We start from the raw sequence: 15,880 nt of genomic DNA on the forward strand, positions 1-15,880 counted from the left end.
TGTTTGGAGTTAAATATGTGTGAGTGAGTGTATGTGGGGGAGATTGTTTGTCAAAATTATAAGTCCAAAAACTTAGTATCTCCTTAACATCCAAGAACTTGGCATTTCCTTGAGCCTAAAATGTTCGGCTTACACATCTCATTCAGCTTTTATGTCAGTCATGGGACTTGAACTCAAGGCTTGGACGCTGACCCTGAGCTCTTTTGCTCAAGGCTAGTGCTCTACCACATTGAGCCACAGCACCACTTCTAGTTTTCTGGTGGTTAGTTGAAGATAAAAATCTCACAGACCTTCTTGCACAGCTTTGAACCTTGGTTCTCAGATCTTAGTCTCCTGAGTAGTTGACAGGTGTGAGCCATGGGTGCCTGGCATTCATTGTGCTTTGAGTAGAAGAGTGAGTAGAAGTGCTGCAGGCACTGTTGACCTACACTGCCAGCCGTGTTGCGGGGAGGTATTTTTTAGATAGGGTCTCCCCCCTTTCTTTCTAGATGCACACCTGGACCTAAGTCTGTGCATTTAGGCTTACTGTCACGGTGACAGGCACACAACACAGCACCCAGCTATCAGTGGGGAATAGGCCTCCTATGTATGCCTGGACTGGACTAAAACTGTGATCTTCCAGATCTCAGCCTCCCAGGCAGCTAGGATTACAGGTGCAAGCCACCACTGGGCCTCTACACCTAGCCTTTTCTGTTGGGGTGGGAGATCTCACAAGTTTTTGCCTGGATTGACCTTGAACCAAGATCCTCCCAATCTCCATCCTACTGAGGCTAAAGGTATGGCCTAAGTGACAAAGCACCAGCCCAGCAAACAGGAAGCTCAAGTTCAATCCTCAGTACCACAGAAACAACCCAATGACCTCAGCAAGGACTCAAACAAATAATATCTGCTTAAGAAAAATTCTATGCATGAGTCATCGTGTCCAGCTGTGCTCTTTTTCCTACTACCTAACTCCCCATTGGCTCCTTTATGCTGTCTTCAGACACAGTTGCACAGTGTTTTGAAATTGCCTTTCAAACGGCATCTCTCCTTATTAGGCCAGCCTACCCAGGCTGCCATACTCACCTAGCAGTGATGACACATGGCATTATCAAACTCAGCTTTGTAAGTGAGGATGGGGCTCTCACAAACTTTTTCCTCAAGCCATCCTCAAGAATCAGTCCTCCTATCTCTACCTCCCAAGTAGCTGGGATTACAGGTGTGAGTCACCACACACCCAGATAAACTGGTGACTCTCCAAGTTAACTGAGAGAGACTCAAAGCTGCAGCTGGGGACTGGAATCAGGTCTCGCCGGGTGCAGTGTCCCCTCAGGAGGACATTTGAAAGCCAGAGTTCTTAACTGTATTCAGGAGAGGGGGAGGTAATGAGAAAGCCAGTCAATGAAGCACAAGTGGCAGAAGGAAGTTTCCATCTAGCCAAGTCACACAAGGCATTGAACTGCAGGGAAACCACAGTACTCAGGCCCCAGACCCGGATACCAGACCACTGGAAGCCCCATGCAGGCCCCAGGCCATGGCCCACAGTAGTCCCCTGCCCAGAGCAGGCTCCAGCCCACAGCAGGCCCCACAGCAGGCCCCACACAGGCCCACACAGGCCCACACAGGTCCCACACAGCCCCCACATAGACCCCAAGCCCCACACAGCCCCCACATAGGCCCCAGGCCCACACAGCCCCCCCACACAGGCCCCACACAGGTCCCACAGGCCCACACAGCCCACACACAGGCTCCACACAGGCCGCAGGCCACAGGCCCCAGCCCCACACAGCACACAGGCCCCAAGCCCCAGGCCCACACAGGCCCTACAGGCCCCACAGGCCCCAGGACCAGGCCCCAGGACCAGGCCCCAGGACCAGGCCCCACACAGGCCCCGGCCCCCAGCAGGCCCACGCAGGCCGTGCCCAGGTCCACCCTTCCGGCGGAAGGGACCACGGATTGGCGCAGACACCACCACACGCGCAGTGGTAAAGCCTGCGCATGCGTCCCAAGGTTTAACGGCATTTGTCCTCATCCGCCATCCGTCAGTCAGGCGAGAGCGTCGTCCCGTCGTGAGGCCGAGCGAACGCCAGCCAGGGGCACAGGTGAGGCCTGGCTAACAGCCTTGTGAGAGGCCAGGCCTGGCCCCGAGCATAGTGAGCCCAGGGCAAGGCCTGGTCCTGGGGGCCGCGTGGGTGTGGATGAGGCCCGGCTGTGGCCAGTGAGGGAGTGAGGCCGGGACCTGAGGCTAGGCCCGACCCAGACTGAGGCGAGGCCCCGACCCGGACTGAGGAGAGGCCTAGACCTGGACTGAGGCGAGGCCCCACCCGGCTGAGGTGAGGCCTGGGCTGCAGAGCAGGATTGTGGCGAGGCCTGGGCGGGGCTGAGGGGAGGCCTGGGCGGGGCTGAGGGGAGGCCTGGGCGGGGCTGAGGGGAGGCCTGGGCGGGGCTGAGGGGAGGGATGGGCGGGGCTGAGGGGAGGCCTGGGCGGGGCTGAGGGGAGGCCTGGGCGGGGCCGAGATGAGGTCTGGGCGTGGCCAAGGGGAGGGATAGGCGGGGTGGGGCAAAGCAAGGCCTTGGCCGAACTGTGAGTGGGATGGGCGGGGCTGAGGAAGGCTTGGGTAGGGTGGAGGGGAGGCATGGGCCGGGCTGGGGGCGGGGCCCAGGCGAGGCCTGGGTGAACTGGAGCTGGTCTGGACAGGCCTGGGTGAAGCCAGTACCTCTGGGAGCAAAGGGCAGGGTGGCCTGGCCGTGGGACTGGGGTCTGAAAGACCTGGGGAAGGGCCAGGCTCCAGGCCCACTGGGAAGGGTTCAGCCTTTCCAAGCAGGGAGCACATAGGGTCCGGCGCTATAAGTCAGTGGACTCTGCCTAAGTCAGCCCTGAGCGCGAGCCCAATACGGCAGTCAACCCTCCACCCCTGCTGGGAGTCAGGGTACAGTGGGCACAGTGACCCCAATCCTGTAAGCCTCCCTTTTCTGTTCCCCACCCATCCTCTACTCTTGGTCCTCCTCTCTGTGCTCCCAGCCTCTACCCTCCGTCCTCCTCCTTTGTGCTCCCCACCCAGGCTCTACCCTCAGGGCCTCTTTTTCTGTGCTCCCCACCCAACCTCTACCCTCAGGCCTCCTCCTCTGTGCTCCCACCCAGCCTCTACCCTCAGCACTCTATACCAGCCCTTTCTCCTCAGCCAGACCCCACCTTCTCTCTCAGCCCTGTTCATTCTCTTCCCCACGCCTCCCCTTGCTGCTTACCATTCCTGACCTTCCTCCTCTACCTCAGATCCATCCCACTCCTCAAAGCTCCTTCTCTCTGCCCTTCTTCCTCATTTGGACCCCACTTTCTTCAGCTCTGTAGCCCCACCTACCTCCAGTACTCCCCACATCCTCCATCACCTCACCCTGCCCTTCCTCCCCATGCCCCCACCTCTACTGTGGTTCTGTCCCTCCCTGCTCAGCACTTCTTTTTTCAGTCACAGTCCTCAGTGATTACAGCTTTGATTTCTAAGACCTACTATTTATTTTGCCTGTTTGGGATAAACTGAACCATGTAATTGGGGAAGTGTTCTGGGCCTCTTTTCTTTCATTCAACAAATAATCATGCTCTTTTCTTTTTAGAATTGCAGTTTAATATCTCTGCTATTGTGATCCCATTTCTGCAGTCCTTTTGGATCTCTTGGAAGGTACTTTGTCTCCCACTAGTGATTTCACTGTACATCTCTGTAGACCAAAAGAGTTGAGCCATACTTTGTTTATTGGTCATATAACTATCAACTTTTGTATAATGCCAATTCACATCGTTTTACATTTTTGCTTTTTTTTGTTTTGTATGAGTTCTTTATGTAGTTTGTATATATGTCCTGTTTTTTTTGTAGTACTTTAGAGGATATACATACATACACATATATTGCATTTTTTTCTCATCCTGCATAATGTATTTGTTTTAACTCATTTGTGTCTTTTAATGAAACAATTTCTTTCTTTCTTTTCTTTTTTTTTTGGTCAGTCATGGGGCTTAAACTCTGGGCCTGGGTGCTGTCCCTGAGCTCTTCAGCTCAAGGTGAGCACTCTACAACTTGAACCACAGCACCACTTCTGGTTTTCCAGTGGTTAATTGGAGATAAGAGTCTCATGGTCTTTCCTGCCTGGACAGCTTTGAACCATGATCCTCAAACCTCAGCCTACTGAGTAGCTAGGATTACAGCATGAGCCATCAGCACCCAGCTTTGAAAACAATTTCTTTGTTATCAAATTAGTTTTATTCATTGTGGCTAACAGTGCAAGTCTTTCTTCCTCTTAGTGCCATTTCTGACATACCTCCAACCTTTCCAAAGATTTTCCAGACTTGAGAATAGAACTAAAGCAACATCTCTGTGAATACACAAATATTCCATCAATGTGTATTTAGGCATTTGTATGACACTAATTAACTCTCTTTACTTCAGACCACCTCCATCCTGCTGTCCAGTCTAAGCAGTAGGCCATTTGTAAGTGTCTCTATGTAATATCTGCAAGTCCTTGAGGTCTTGCTGTCCTTTTATCTCATACAGTTCTGCTCATTATCTTCCAGAATATGTGTTGTGGAGCCCACTTCCTCTGAGAATACCTCCTTCCCATAGAGAGGGTCAAGTTGTAATGATGCTACGCACATCAGAGCTTTCAGATACTACAACAAATCCATGTATTGATCATCAACATAGCCAAGAAGAAAATCTTGAAGCCATCCATAAAAGAACTGTAGAGGCTTTGATAGCTTTTCAGTCAAACTTTAGGCACTTTCAGTGTTGTTTAGTGACTAGACTGTACCAAGTTGTGAGCCAATTCCACGCTTGTTGGCAATGGTTGAGGCCAGGAATCAGCGTCATAGAACAGCCATCAGAGCAACTGCTGACGGAGCAGGCGCCGAACACTCTGCCAGAATTGGTCCGGAGGTCAGAACAGCCCCAAAGCAGCAACACAGCAAGCACCCGGGTGCCAGGCTCCACCCAGGCATATGCCAGGACAGGTAAGGCAGGGAGAAAGCCAGTGGTTTCTGATCATTGAATGCCTTTTTTAAATGCCTGGCTTGTAATAGGAGCTAAATAAAATTTATTGACTGGAAGAATGAACTTTATCCAGTTTATTTTGCTTGATGTTGTATGAAATGGAAGAAAATTTGAGTTTGGTTTTTATCATGTCTTTTTTACTCTTGAGAGTCTCAGCTTTGGGCCCTCTCCCACACTTACTATCTAGCCTAAACTTTGGTATCAACATAAAATAAACAATATTTACTATAAAATTAATATATTGGTACATTAATATAGTAAGGATGATTTTTATAGAATTTTTATATATTCTAGTTTTAATGTATTTTTTATTTTTATTTTATTGTAAAGGTGATGTACAGAGGGGTTATAGTTATATACATAAAGTAATGAGTATACTTCCTGTTGAACCTGTTACCCCTTTGTTTTTCTCCCACTTTCTTCTCCCCAGCACTTCCCCTTGGTAAAAATTTTTAGACTTTTCATTGAAGGACAAGAAATTTTCAAAAAATATGAATGAGTGGCGCTGTAGCTCAAGTGGTAGAGCGCTCGCTTGAGCTGAAGAGCTGAGGGACAGTGCCCAGGCCCAGAGTTCAAGCCCCATGACCGACAAAAAAAATATATGAATGACTAAATTTTAGAGTCAAGTGGGCTTAAAATATGGGAGATATAAAGTCTAGTTCAACCTGCTAAAATTTGCTGGTCTCAGAAACTCAAGTTATTAGATTAACTTAAGGGCTGAATTAAGGAGGGCATTTCAAGTATAGGATAAGAACACCACTCAGTCCCCACAGTTCCTTGAGCAAAAACAATACTAACTACAAATGAAATGTTAGAGTATTGATAGGGTGAGAGAACAATAAATAAAATCCACCTCTGTACAACACAATAATATTATATTAAAAAATTTAAGATGGGTGCCAGTGACTCATGCCTGTAATCTTAGCTACTCAGGAGGATGAGATCTGAGGATCGTGGTTCGAAGCCAGCCTGGGCAGAAAAGTCCCCATGAGACTCTTATCTCCAAATAACCACTCAAAACCTGGAAATTGTGCTGTGAGTCAAAGTGATAGAGTGCTAGCCTTGAGCAAAAGAACTCAGGGACAGCCCCGCAGCTGACAAAAAAATATTTTTAATAAAATCCCAAAATATAGCTACCTCTGCAGGAAAGGCTGGAGCATGGACAGAAAAGAAATCATAGGTTGATGTGAGTTACTAGGAATATTCTAGTTTGGGGATGAGATGATATATTAACAGTCCTTAATTGTACTTAAGTGTAAATGACACAAATGGGGGGACGTAGGGTGAACAGATGCAGCCATGGTTCTCACTAGACACTATGCTGAAAATGAACTATACAACTTGTGGGTGGGGACGGGAGAAAAGACTGGGAGGCAAAAGGAAATGCACTCATTACCTGACTTGAGTAACTGTAACTGCTCTGTATAGTACCTTTATAGTAGCAACAGAATGTTTTAGTGTAAATGAACTGAGCATGTTGGCACAAGCTGAAATCCCAGCACTTGGGAGATGGAGGCAGGTTTAGAATCACTATATAGTGAGAACCTCTCAGAAAAAAGTGAATGAATGAATTTTCAATAAGGATGAGGACCCATATGTGGCTCAATACTGATACCGTATCTTGAGTAGAGGATTGTGATTAATCCTGTGTGTACGTGCATTTCTTAAAACAGGTTTTTAAGATGCTCATAATGAACATGTTAAATACAATGTGCTACTGTGGGTGCTTTTTATATTCATTTGTTTCTGTTATCATTGTAAATTATAAAGTGCAGAGAACAGAATCACAGAATTGAATGGTTTGTCTCTGGTGCCATAGTTCTGAATTGGCACTCAGGGTCTGGTCCTGAGCTGCCTGCTTTTGGGTCTGTAGTCTTTTTGTGTGTGTGCCAGTCCTGGGGCTTAAACTCAAGGCTTGGGCACTGTCCCTGAGACTTTTTTGCTCAAGGCTAGCACTCTAACACTTGAGCCACAGCTTTACTTCCAGCTTTTTGGTACTTAATTGTAGATAAGAGTCTCACAGACTCTCCTGCCTAGGCTAGCTTTGAATTGTATCTTCAGATCTCAGCCTCTGGAGTAGTTGGGATTACTGGTGTGAGCCACCAGCACCCAGCACTAACCTGAGCACTTGGAGATTTATTTCTGTTTTATAGTTGAGAGACCCAGTGATTTTGACTGGATAGTGAGACCAGAAATCACTGATACAAAAAGAACCTTCCTTTGGAAAGCAGTTGGAGAAGCCCTGAGAAATGACAGAAGCTGTCTTTTAGAGCTTGCTATCTGGGATAAATGATTTCTACGGACTTTACCATAGGAAGCCCAGGACTATTGCTTGTTGCCATAGTAGGACTGGGTGGTATGAGAGTAGCAGGTTGCATTGTTTTGTTTGTTGTTTGTTTCTTTAGAAGACAGCCATCTGTATTTTTTAAAACTTTTTGTAAGACTTTCATTTTTGAAATATGTAACTTTTACAGAACACACACAGCATTTACATTTCAAGTTTTTTTAACAAAATATGTGTGCCATTTTGAAGAATATTATTGAGATGATGATCTAAAATACCTGTCAGAATTCAAAAGGGACTCATGGAATGCACTACATAATGATATAACAAAACATGGGTGAACAGAGGGTTTACTCATACATAAAAATGATGCTAGCTCTCAGTGCCCTGCCAATGATGGCCTGTGATCAAATCCAGCTGATAGCCCATTTTGGTAGAGGCAAGCCAAACATAGGTTTTGTATTTGTATACCATTGTTAAAAAAAACAACACCAGAGAATATGTGACAGAGACATATGTGTTCTGCAAGTATTTTGGCCTTTTACAGTTTGCTGACTTGAGGTCTGTACAAAGCCAGTCAGGCAGGAGGTGGCCTGCCAGGGCATACACCACTAGAGCATGTGGATTGGTATTAAAGTAGACAGAAGGTTTTGTGCCAGTGCCATGAGCACTACTCATTTCTAAAATGAGGCACTTCTGTTTGAATCTCACAAACATAATTACATCTGGTAAGTAGCATGGCTACTTTAGCCCTTTGAAATTAGGCCTGCAGACAAAATCACAGTATTCTTAGGGACTAACATAAGCAAGTACAAAGTATTCCTAATGTCAGTCACTGAGCTCTTTGGTAATTATTCATGATTCAAGGCAACTCAACTGTTAATCAACCAATTTAGATATTGCCAAAAGGAGGTAACATTACAGCATTATTTAGATAACGTCTATAAAAATATTATTTTCAGAAGCAAGAAAACTACTTATTTTTAAAATGAGAAATGGAAAGAAAAAAAACAGAGAGATGCTACAGAAAAAGGTTTTGGAATGCAAAGACTAGCAATTGCTCCCAAGCTGGCCTGGGCTTCTATTAGTATGCAATGGTGGCAACGGGAAAGTAGCAGGTAAGCAGTGAGGCTTTTTAGAAACAGAATGACAAGCCCATTGGCAAACGCCTTACAAGTAACATCATTTCAGGACTTCCACACGAGTTTTCAGTGTGTTAATTTGGTACTTTGGGGACAATGGGCTTGTCTGTGCCACAGAACAGCACTGTTCTAGATGTTTTCCTTCTTCAGACCAAGCATCACAGCACAAAGTCATCCCTGTGGTGCTGAGTTTTAGGATGCTCAGTAAATGCTGAGGTAGATGACTTTCACATGAGGATGGTCTATACCCTGATTTGCTTAGAACTAGCTTCCATATGTATCCTCCCCCTGGGAAATAACTTCCACTCAAGAGCAGTCAACTGTTCAGCAAAAAAAAAAGAGACTATAGTAAATAGAATCAATGCTGCTAGTACCCAGCGGGTCTAGAACTTGAGTTTGTCTGGGTATCCCCTCTATTCCTGCAGCTCATGTATGGGAAGGAAACAATTCAGATACTCCCTCGGCAGCTCAAACACGGATTCATAGAAGTCCCTGGGAACTGTCTCCGCATCCTTATGATTATGGTCAATGTTATCATTAGGCAAACTTCTTGGGGTTTTTCCTTTTGTCATCCAGCTGGCCAACCACATGAGAGACATTAGAGCCGATCATTTTGAAAGCAATTTCTTCTCCCATGATTTCAAACCTGTAGTTGTTCTTGTCCTTGTAAGCTTGTAGATTTTGCCGGTTACTGTTTTACAGTTGATAACTAGACTTTTAGTGACTGGTGGCAGATTAGGATTATGGTATGGTTCCTGAGTAGGAGGGATATTGTTTAGATGGGTGACATTAGCAGGAAGCATTTTTGAGCAGTTTATTAACATGTGCTCCAGACCTGTCAGATCCTGTAAACCAAAAGGCAGGCCATGAATTCTGGTAGCCTGTCTGACCAGCCATCAGTATTTTTTGAGTGGTGCTTTCTTCCTACCCTGAGGAGTGGGGAACAGTGTTGGAGGGGTTGCAGGTGTCTGGATAATTTGGGCTAGTGGTGTTCCCTGTGATGGGATGAGAAGAAATGGGTTGGGGAATATGATATGGAGAGGGGAAGAGGAGTTTCAGGGTCAGGAATGGGGCCTCTGGGGTTAAGAATGAATTTCTGAGTGCAGCTGTCCCTGTCCATGGTGCTGGGATGGGGTTGAGGCTTGCATCTGGACATGTGTATGAGGTTCAGGGCTGTCCCTGGACCAGCAGGACCCATTTCTCAGGCCCTGGTTTGGGGATGGAGGTTGTGGACAGGGTGCTTGCTGGCTTACCTCTGATGGGCTAGTAAGGAAATCCCCTGGGTGTCTTCCTGTTCTGTCTCCTGGTCCTCAGTGTGTATGGTGGTCTCGGGTTGGCTCCAGGTCTCTGACTTCCTTCTGATCTTGGATCTGCAGGGTCACAGGCCCTCCCCCAACTCCTCACCCTGCCTTTCTCCTGCTGCTCACTTCTCCCAGCACCCCAGTTACGGTGACCCCGCCCAGGGCAGCCTCCACTGAGCTGCCCAACTCCAGAGCCCATGTAGATGTTCCCTAGTTGGCTGCATTGTGTGTGTGGCTGCTGCCAAACAGGACCTAATGCCATGGTGGTTCTTCTGTTCCTTCTAGATTGTTTTGCTCAAGACTCTATCCTTGAAGAAAAGCGAGAAACAGAAGAACAAGAAAAGAACAAAGGAAATATGTCAAACAGTCAACTAGCTATCTCCCAGGTGACTTGGTTTTCAAATATGGGAATCTTCCTAATTGCTAGACCTTCCCTATTAATTCACATCCTTATTTTAATGAAGCTGTTACATGAATATCAAGGTGTTAGACATGGACTTTTGTCATTGGAAGTTTTTCTGCTGTTTCAGTGTTTGGTGACTTTTGAGGATATATGTGTGGTGTTCACTCCAGAGGAGCTGAGCTGCCTTACTCCCGAGCAGAGGACCCTCTACCGGGAAGTAATGCTAGAGAACTACCAGAACCTCATCTCTATAGGTAAGGATGCTCTCTCCATAAACCTAGATCAGTAACTTCCCATATTTGTGTTTGCCCATTGGTAGGAGTAGTTTGCCATATCAGGGGCAATAATAAATCGCCAACGCTTACTGCTCTAAGCACTCGCCTCCTCTTGCTTCCATGCTCGTTAGTGTAGGAGCAGCCGTGCTTCCCGTGATAGCTTCCCATGATGTGGGAACTAGCTGTTTAAATCAGGGATTTGACAGTGAGTGGTATGACTCTAAAATCTGCTCCCCGAGACTCTGGTGTGTGCCTGAACGATGATGCTTCTATTCCAATTTTCTTTTAAACCATGTGGGTCAGTCAGTAGGGATGGTCCACTTAGTGTTAGCATGTTTCTGCTTCTTGTCGATTGACCGCTTTAGCAAAGACAGTAGAGCTCAGGCTTGATCCTGACTTAGGCAACAAAAGCTACTTCAGTTTCTGCTGTTTTATTACCTCTAGGATTTGTTTTGTTTTGTTTTTGCAAATGACTCTGATTTCCTTTTACAGGGTCGACATAAAGCTTCCACGTAAGTGCATTTTGAGTTAAAAAGGAAAGTGAATTAAAGACAAACGTTAAGGGGCTGGGAAGTTGGCTCAGTGGTAGAGCGCTTGCCTTGCATGCCTGAGGCCCTGGGTTCGATTCCTCAGCACCACATAAGAAAAAAGCCAGAAGTGACGCTGTGGCTCAAGTGGTAGAGCGCTAGCCTTGAGCTGAAGAGCTGAGGGACAGCGCCCAAGCCCAGAGTTCAGGCCCCACGACCGGACCCCTCCCCCCAAAAAAAGACAAACGTTAAATAAATACTAAATGCGAAAATATGAAAGGCATGTAGATATGACCAGTAATTTGTTCAGTAATTTGTCAGTGAAGTGGCAATGTCCTCAGCCTGGTATTATTTGGGGTCACAAGATAGAATTCTTGTTATCTTGGACACTATATTTGAATGGGAAAAGACAGGTCATAAGTAAATAGTAAGGTGCTACCTAAATGGGTGGCGGGGAATGGAGGTTGTCACAGGAGGGGAGGAACTGGAGTTTCCCCCTTTGAATGGACATATCAAACTCTGTGTTCAAGCACAGAGCCCAGCACTCTACCCTTAGTCTTCCTTTCCAGTTTTTACTCACTAGCAGAGTTTTAAACTTTGCACTGTTAACATAAGGAGCCAGATAGCTCTTTGTCATGAGGGCTGTTTGTGCAGAATATGGAGAAGCACCCCTGCCTTCCCCTCCCCTGCCAGATGCCAGATGGGGCAGCACCTCATTTCCATAGCTATGGCTGCAGAAGAGAGTCCATGCATTGCCAGATATCTGCTGGAGGCGGGGGGGGGGGGGGTAGGGGGTAGGGGGGGGTGTCATTGAGAGCCATGGTTCTCAATGTATTCCTGGGAGATTTTCTTTAACCTAGAGTCTTCAGGACTCAGGATTAGGAGTTACTGAACCCCCAAGTTACAAGTTTTCTTCAACAGGATGCCAGTTCCCTAAACCTGACATTATCTCACGTCTGGAAGAAGAGGCACAAGCAGTGAAGCAACAAAGCAGTGCAGTGATATGTCAAAGTGGTGAGGAGGAAACCCGTGGAGAGTGAGATTGTGGGAAGAAATAGCCCTGCCCAATGAGTGACGGGCTGGGCATGGGAGCATGGCAGCAACGCTAGTCAGGAAACAGTCCTCAACCAGGGTACAAAGAAGGCCAGGCAGTGTTCTTACCTCGGGGGCTCACTCTTCTTGGTGCTTTTCTGCATCTCCTTTCTGAAGCCTTCTCTTCCTGCAGCAGTTCCCCTCTTGCCTGGCTCCAGGGCAGTCAGTGCTTATTCTTATGTTCCAATACTTCCACTCATTTGTGCCTTTCTCCTTGGAGCTAGAATCATAGGTCTTATCATTTAATTTCTTCCCATTTCAGCCAGAAATTCACTTCTTTGCTTTATCTTCCATAGACTTTCCAACTAACATCTCATGTCTGGCTTCCTGGGGCTGTGTGTTTCCATGATCCAGTGTCTGCCAAGCCACTTTCCAGTCTTTATGCCCTCTGCACCACTTACAGAGCCTAAATGCCGTCCCTCTCACTAATGGCTGTATGCAACCATTCACCTGCCTCTGCTCCTCTGTCATCTTAGTCTGACTACAGTCCTCTAAAGACTTGTGATGACAATCTGGTTTTGGAATGCCTAGTGCAGAACAGACATTTAATAAATGTTGAAGAGCTTAGTTATCTGGCAGTAGAGGTTGGGTAAAAATGAGAGCTGGGGTCCAAGAAAAAAGAATCCTTTGCTTTATTCTGAGCAAGAGATTTTTGTCCTCTTCTTTCCAGTGTTTCCTCAATGATCCTAAATAATCATATTTATAGGTGTCTTTTCAAATGTCCCGTGGTAAAGCCAGTTTTAGAGTGCTGCATTCTGTGTGTTCTCTCTTTGGAAGCATCACTGGGATTTGCATTCAGGATCCTGTGTTTGTTGGAAGATGCTCTACTACTTCAGCCACATCCCTGGCTCCCCTTCTTTTCCTTTTTCAGGCAAGGTCTTGCATTTTTGCCCTAGGCCAGCCTCATACTCTGATCTTCCTATCCACAGCCTTGTACACTAGGCTGGCTCACAGAGCTATGCCCACACACGTGGGCCTACACCTTTCCTCTTGGAGATTTGAACTGCATATTTACAGCTCTGATAGTCCAGCATGAAATGGAGCCCTTTCTGGTCATTTCTGCTAGTTTTTCAGAATGTCAGTGGTCTGTCAAGCATGATTTGAAGATGTGAATAAACCCAATATCAGATCTCTTTCTGATTTCCTTATCACTCCATTCTGTATCTCTGTGTCTAGCAGTGTGAAGTCTACCTGATTGTCTCTTTCCTTGCTTGCTTGGCCTTATTTTTTCCTTAGTTGTGTTCTTAGAAAACTCTCAAAATGCATAAGACCAGTTCCCATATCACTAGCCTCTTTCTTCTGTTTCTACTATAAAGTTGCATCTCTGAGTAAAAAAAAAAAAAAGTACAGGTACTGTAAATTTCTTTCAGACAGATAGAAGAGACCAGAGAACTGACCAAAGCTATATTTAGAGAAATTGCCACTGGGGTCAAGAATGGGGTCTGGCGATAAGTAAGTAGCTTCTGCTTGTCTCGTAGGAGAGGCTTCTGCTGACAACCCACCAGCACTGCCTCAGGACAGCCAGAAACAACCCATGCTGAGTGTTGGGACCATGAGTAGCCCCAAGGCCTTTGCTCAAGAAAGAAGCCATGGCACTGATGAGTCTGAGAGAGCCTCTGATGTTACCCAGCAGTCAGCGAGCCTCCCAAGAAAGGGTCTGCAGGAGTGTGCTCCTCCTGTAATTAGTGCCAGGCCCCTGCCCTCGGAACACAGATGTAAAGTGTGCAAGCGAACTTTCAACTCCCGGGTGGCTCTTGTAAGACATGAACCGATCCATACTGGGGTGAAGCCCTTCAAGTGCAAGCAGTGTGGCAAGGCATTCTTCCTCATGCCACACCTCACTAGACATCAGAAGACTCACTCTACAGGCAGCAAGAGGGGAAATCTTCGCATCCCACGCATGGAGCTCTGTGAACCTGGAAGAGCTGACAGCCAGGAGGACTACCACGAATGTCCACAGTGTGGCAAAGCTTTCGTCCAGGAGACTCATCTTGTCCAACATCTTGAAGCTCACGAGAAGGCAAAGGCTCAGCCTCCTGCATTGCCCTGCTACAAGGCATATTTAATTCACTATCAGCCGAAGAAGAAGCCTGCAAAAGACCAAGTCCACAAGTGCTGTGACTGTGGCAAAGTCTTCAGTCGACGTTCCCACCTCATCCAGCACTACCAGACTCACAAGGATGACCGGGTCTACCAGTGCCGGCTCTGTGGACGGTGCTTCAGCCTGGCCTCCTTCCTCACGCAACACTATCTGCTCCATTTTGAAGAGGAAACGCTTAGTTGTGATCACAGTTGAATACCTTCCATTCAGAAAGCAAACTTTTCTATCCTTGGCTTTATCCTACAGAGATCTTTTGAGTGTCCTGCATTTGAGTAGCCCTTATATATGTCTTCTTACACTTTGATTATAACCTAAAATTGTATTATGGTGTGATCAGAAAGTTAAAAGAATATAGGAAAACATTTTGCAAGAGGAAATTCAGTACACATGTTAGCAGTCACACAGGCCAAACTGTATTTTTATTGCATAAGAAAGCAGCTGATAGATCTTGTCTGTCTTGGGAGGGGATGGAGCTTAGTGGTAAAGCATGCGCCTGGCCTGTGGGAGGGCCTGGGCTTCATCCCTAGCAGCAACCCCCCTTCCCACCAAGAAACTGGCCTTCAGTGCTATCCATGAACTGGAGAGCCTAGCTTTTGGCTTTCTGGCAATTGTAATTAGCAATTGGGCTTCACACTGACCCAATCTGTGTGGCCTAGGTTCATGTAGAAGAGTTAACATACACTATCTTCAAATCACATAGACTATACCAGAAAGGCAATTTTTTTTGGGGGGGGGTGCAGTCATGGGGCTTGAACTCTGGGCCTGGGTACTGTCTCTGCACTCTTCAGCTCAAGGCAAGAGCTCTACCACTTGAACCACAGTGCTGCTGGTTTTCTGGTGGTTAATTGGAGATTAGAGTATCACAGACTTTCCTGCCTGGGCTGGCTTTGAACCACGATCCTCAGATCTCAGCTTCCTGAGTAGCTAGGATGACAAGCGTAAGTCACTTGTCCAGTAGTAAAAGTATTTTCTTTTTCTTTTTCTTTTTTTGTCGGTGGTGGGGCTTGAACTCTGGGCCTGGGTGCTGTCCCTCAGCTCTTCTGCTCAAGGCAAGTGTTCTACCACTTGAACCACAGCACCACTTCTGGTTTTCTGGTGGTTTACTGGAGATAAGAGTCTCACAGACTTTTCTGCCCGGCCTGGCTTTAAGATCCTCAGATCTCAGCCTCCTGAGTAGTTAGGATGACAGGCCTGAGCCACCGGCGCCCGGCCAGTAAAAATATTTTATAGGTGTTATTAAGCTGATTTTGTGGCAAGCTGGTGTAATGTATAATATATTTACATAGTACCTCATAGTTTACACAATGTTGTCTTACTTGCTTCTTGAAAGAATGTACAAGGCATTGAGCGCTCATGTTCACTATTTACAGACAAGGCAGGCATACTTGGAACTCCGGGTTGTCAGTTGGTTAACCAAGGTTGATGCTGACCATGTAAGACGTGAACCTGGGCCTTTGTCTCTGCTATAGCTCATCTGCTCTGAAGATCAGGTGCAGTGCTGTACTGCCTGAGGCCAGCTTCCTGCTCTGAGTCCCAGCCTCACTTCCTGCTAAAGCAGATAAGGTGGCTTGCAGTTTTCAGGGGTTCAGAAGGCTCCCTTAGAGTGAAGTTCTGATAGTTATAGTGACTTTTTGGGACATGAATTTAAGAAGTACTTCCTTGTAACTGTTTTTAGATTGTAAAGCTGTTACTACTGATCAAAGATAAAAGTTTTTTAGTAGCTGAGAATTTTTACTTTAT

At 46.5% G+C, this 15,880-nt stretch overlaps 1 protein-coding gene across 1 annotated transcript in view; it reads left to right on the forward strand.

The window, feature by feature from the left end:
• Nucleotides 1–14,335, forward strand: part of Zim2 (zinc finger imprinted 2) — a 17,505-nt gene extending 3,170 nt beyond the window's left edge. The window contains exons 2-5 of the mRNA XM_042683190.1: nucleotides 2,026–2,081; nucleotides 4,823–4,975; nucleotides 10,316–10,399; nucleotides 13,518–14,335. Coding sequence (XP_042539124.1) covers nucleotides 2,026–2,081; nucleotides 4,823–4,975; nucleotides 10,316–10,399; nucleotides 13,518–14,335 — 1,111 coding nt within the window. The remainder of the gene's footprint in view (nucleotides 1–2,025; nucleotides 2,082–4,822; nucleotides 4,976–10,315; nucleotides 10,400–13,517) is intronic.
• The last annotated feature ends 1,545 nt before the right edge of the window (nucleotides 14,336–15,880 follow it).

Source organism: Dipodomys spectabilis, unplaced genomic scaffold (assembly GCF_019054845.1).
Source record: "Dipodomys spectabilis isolate Male_0828 unplaced genomic scaffold, ASM1905484v1 ptg000080l, whole genome shotgun sequence".
Classification (NCBI taxonomy): Eukaryota; Metazoa; Chordata; class Mammalia; order Rodentia; family Heteromyidae; genus Dipodomys; species Dipodomys spectabilis.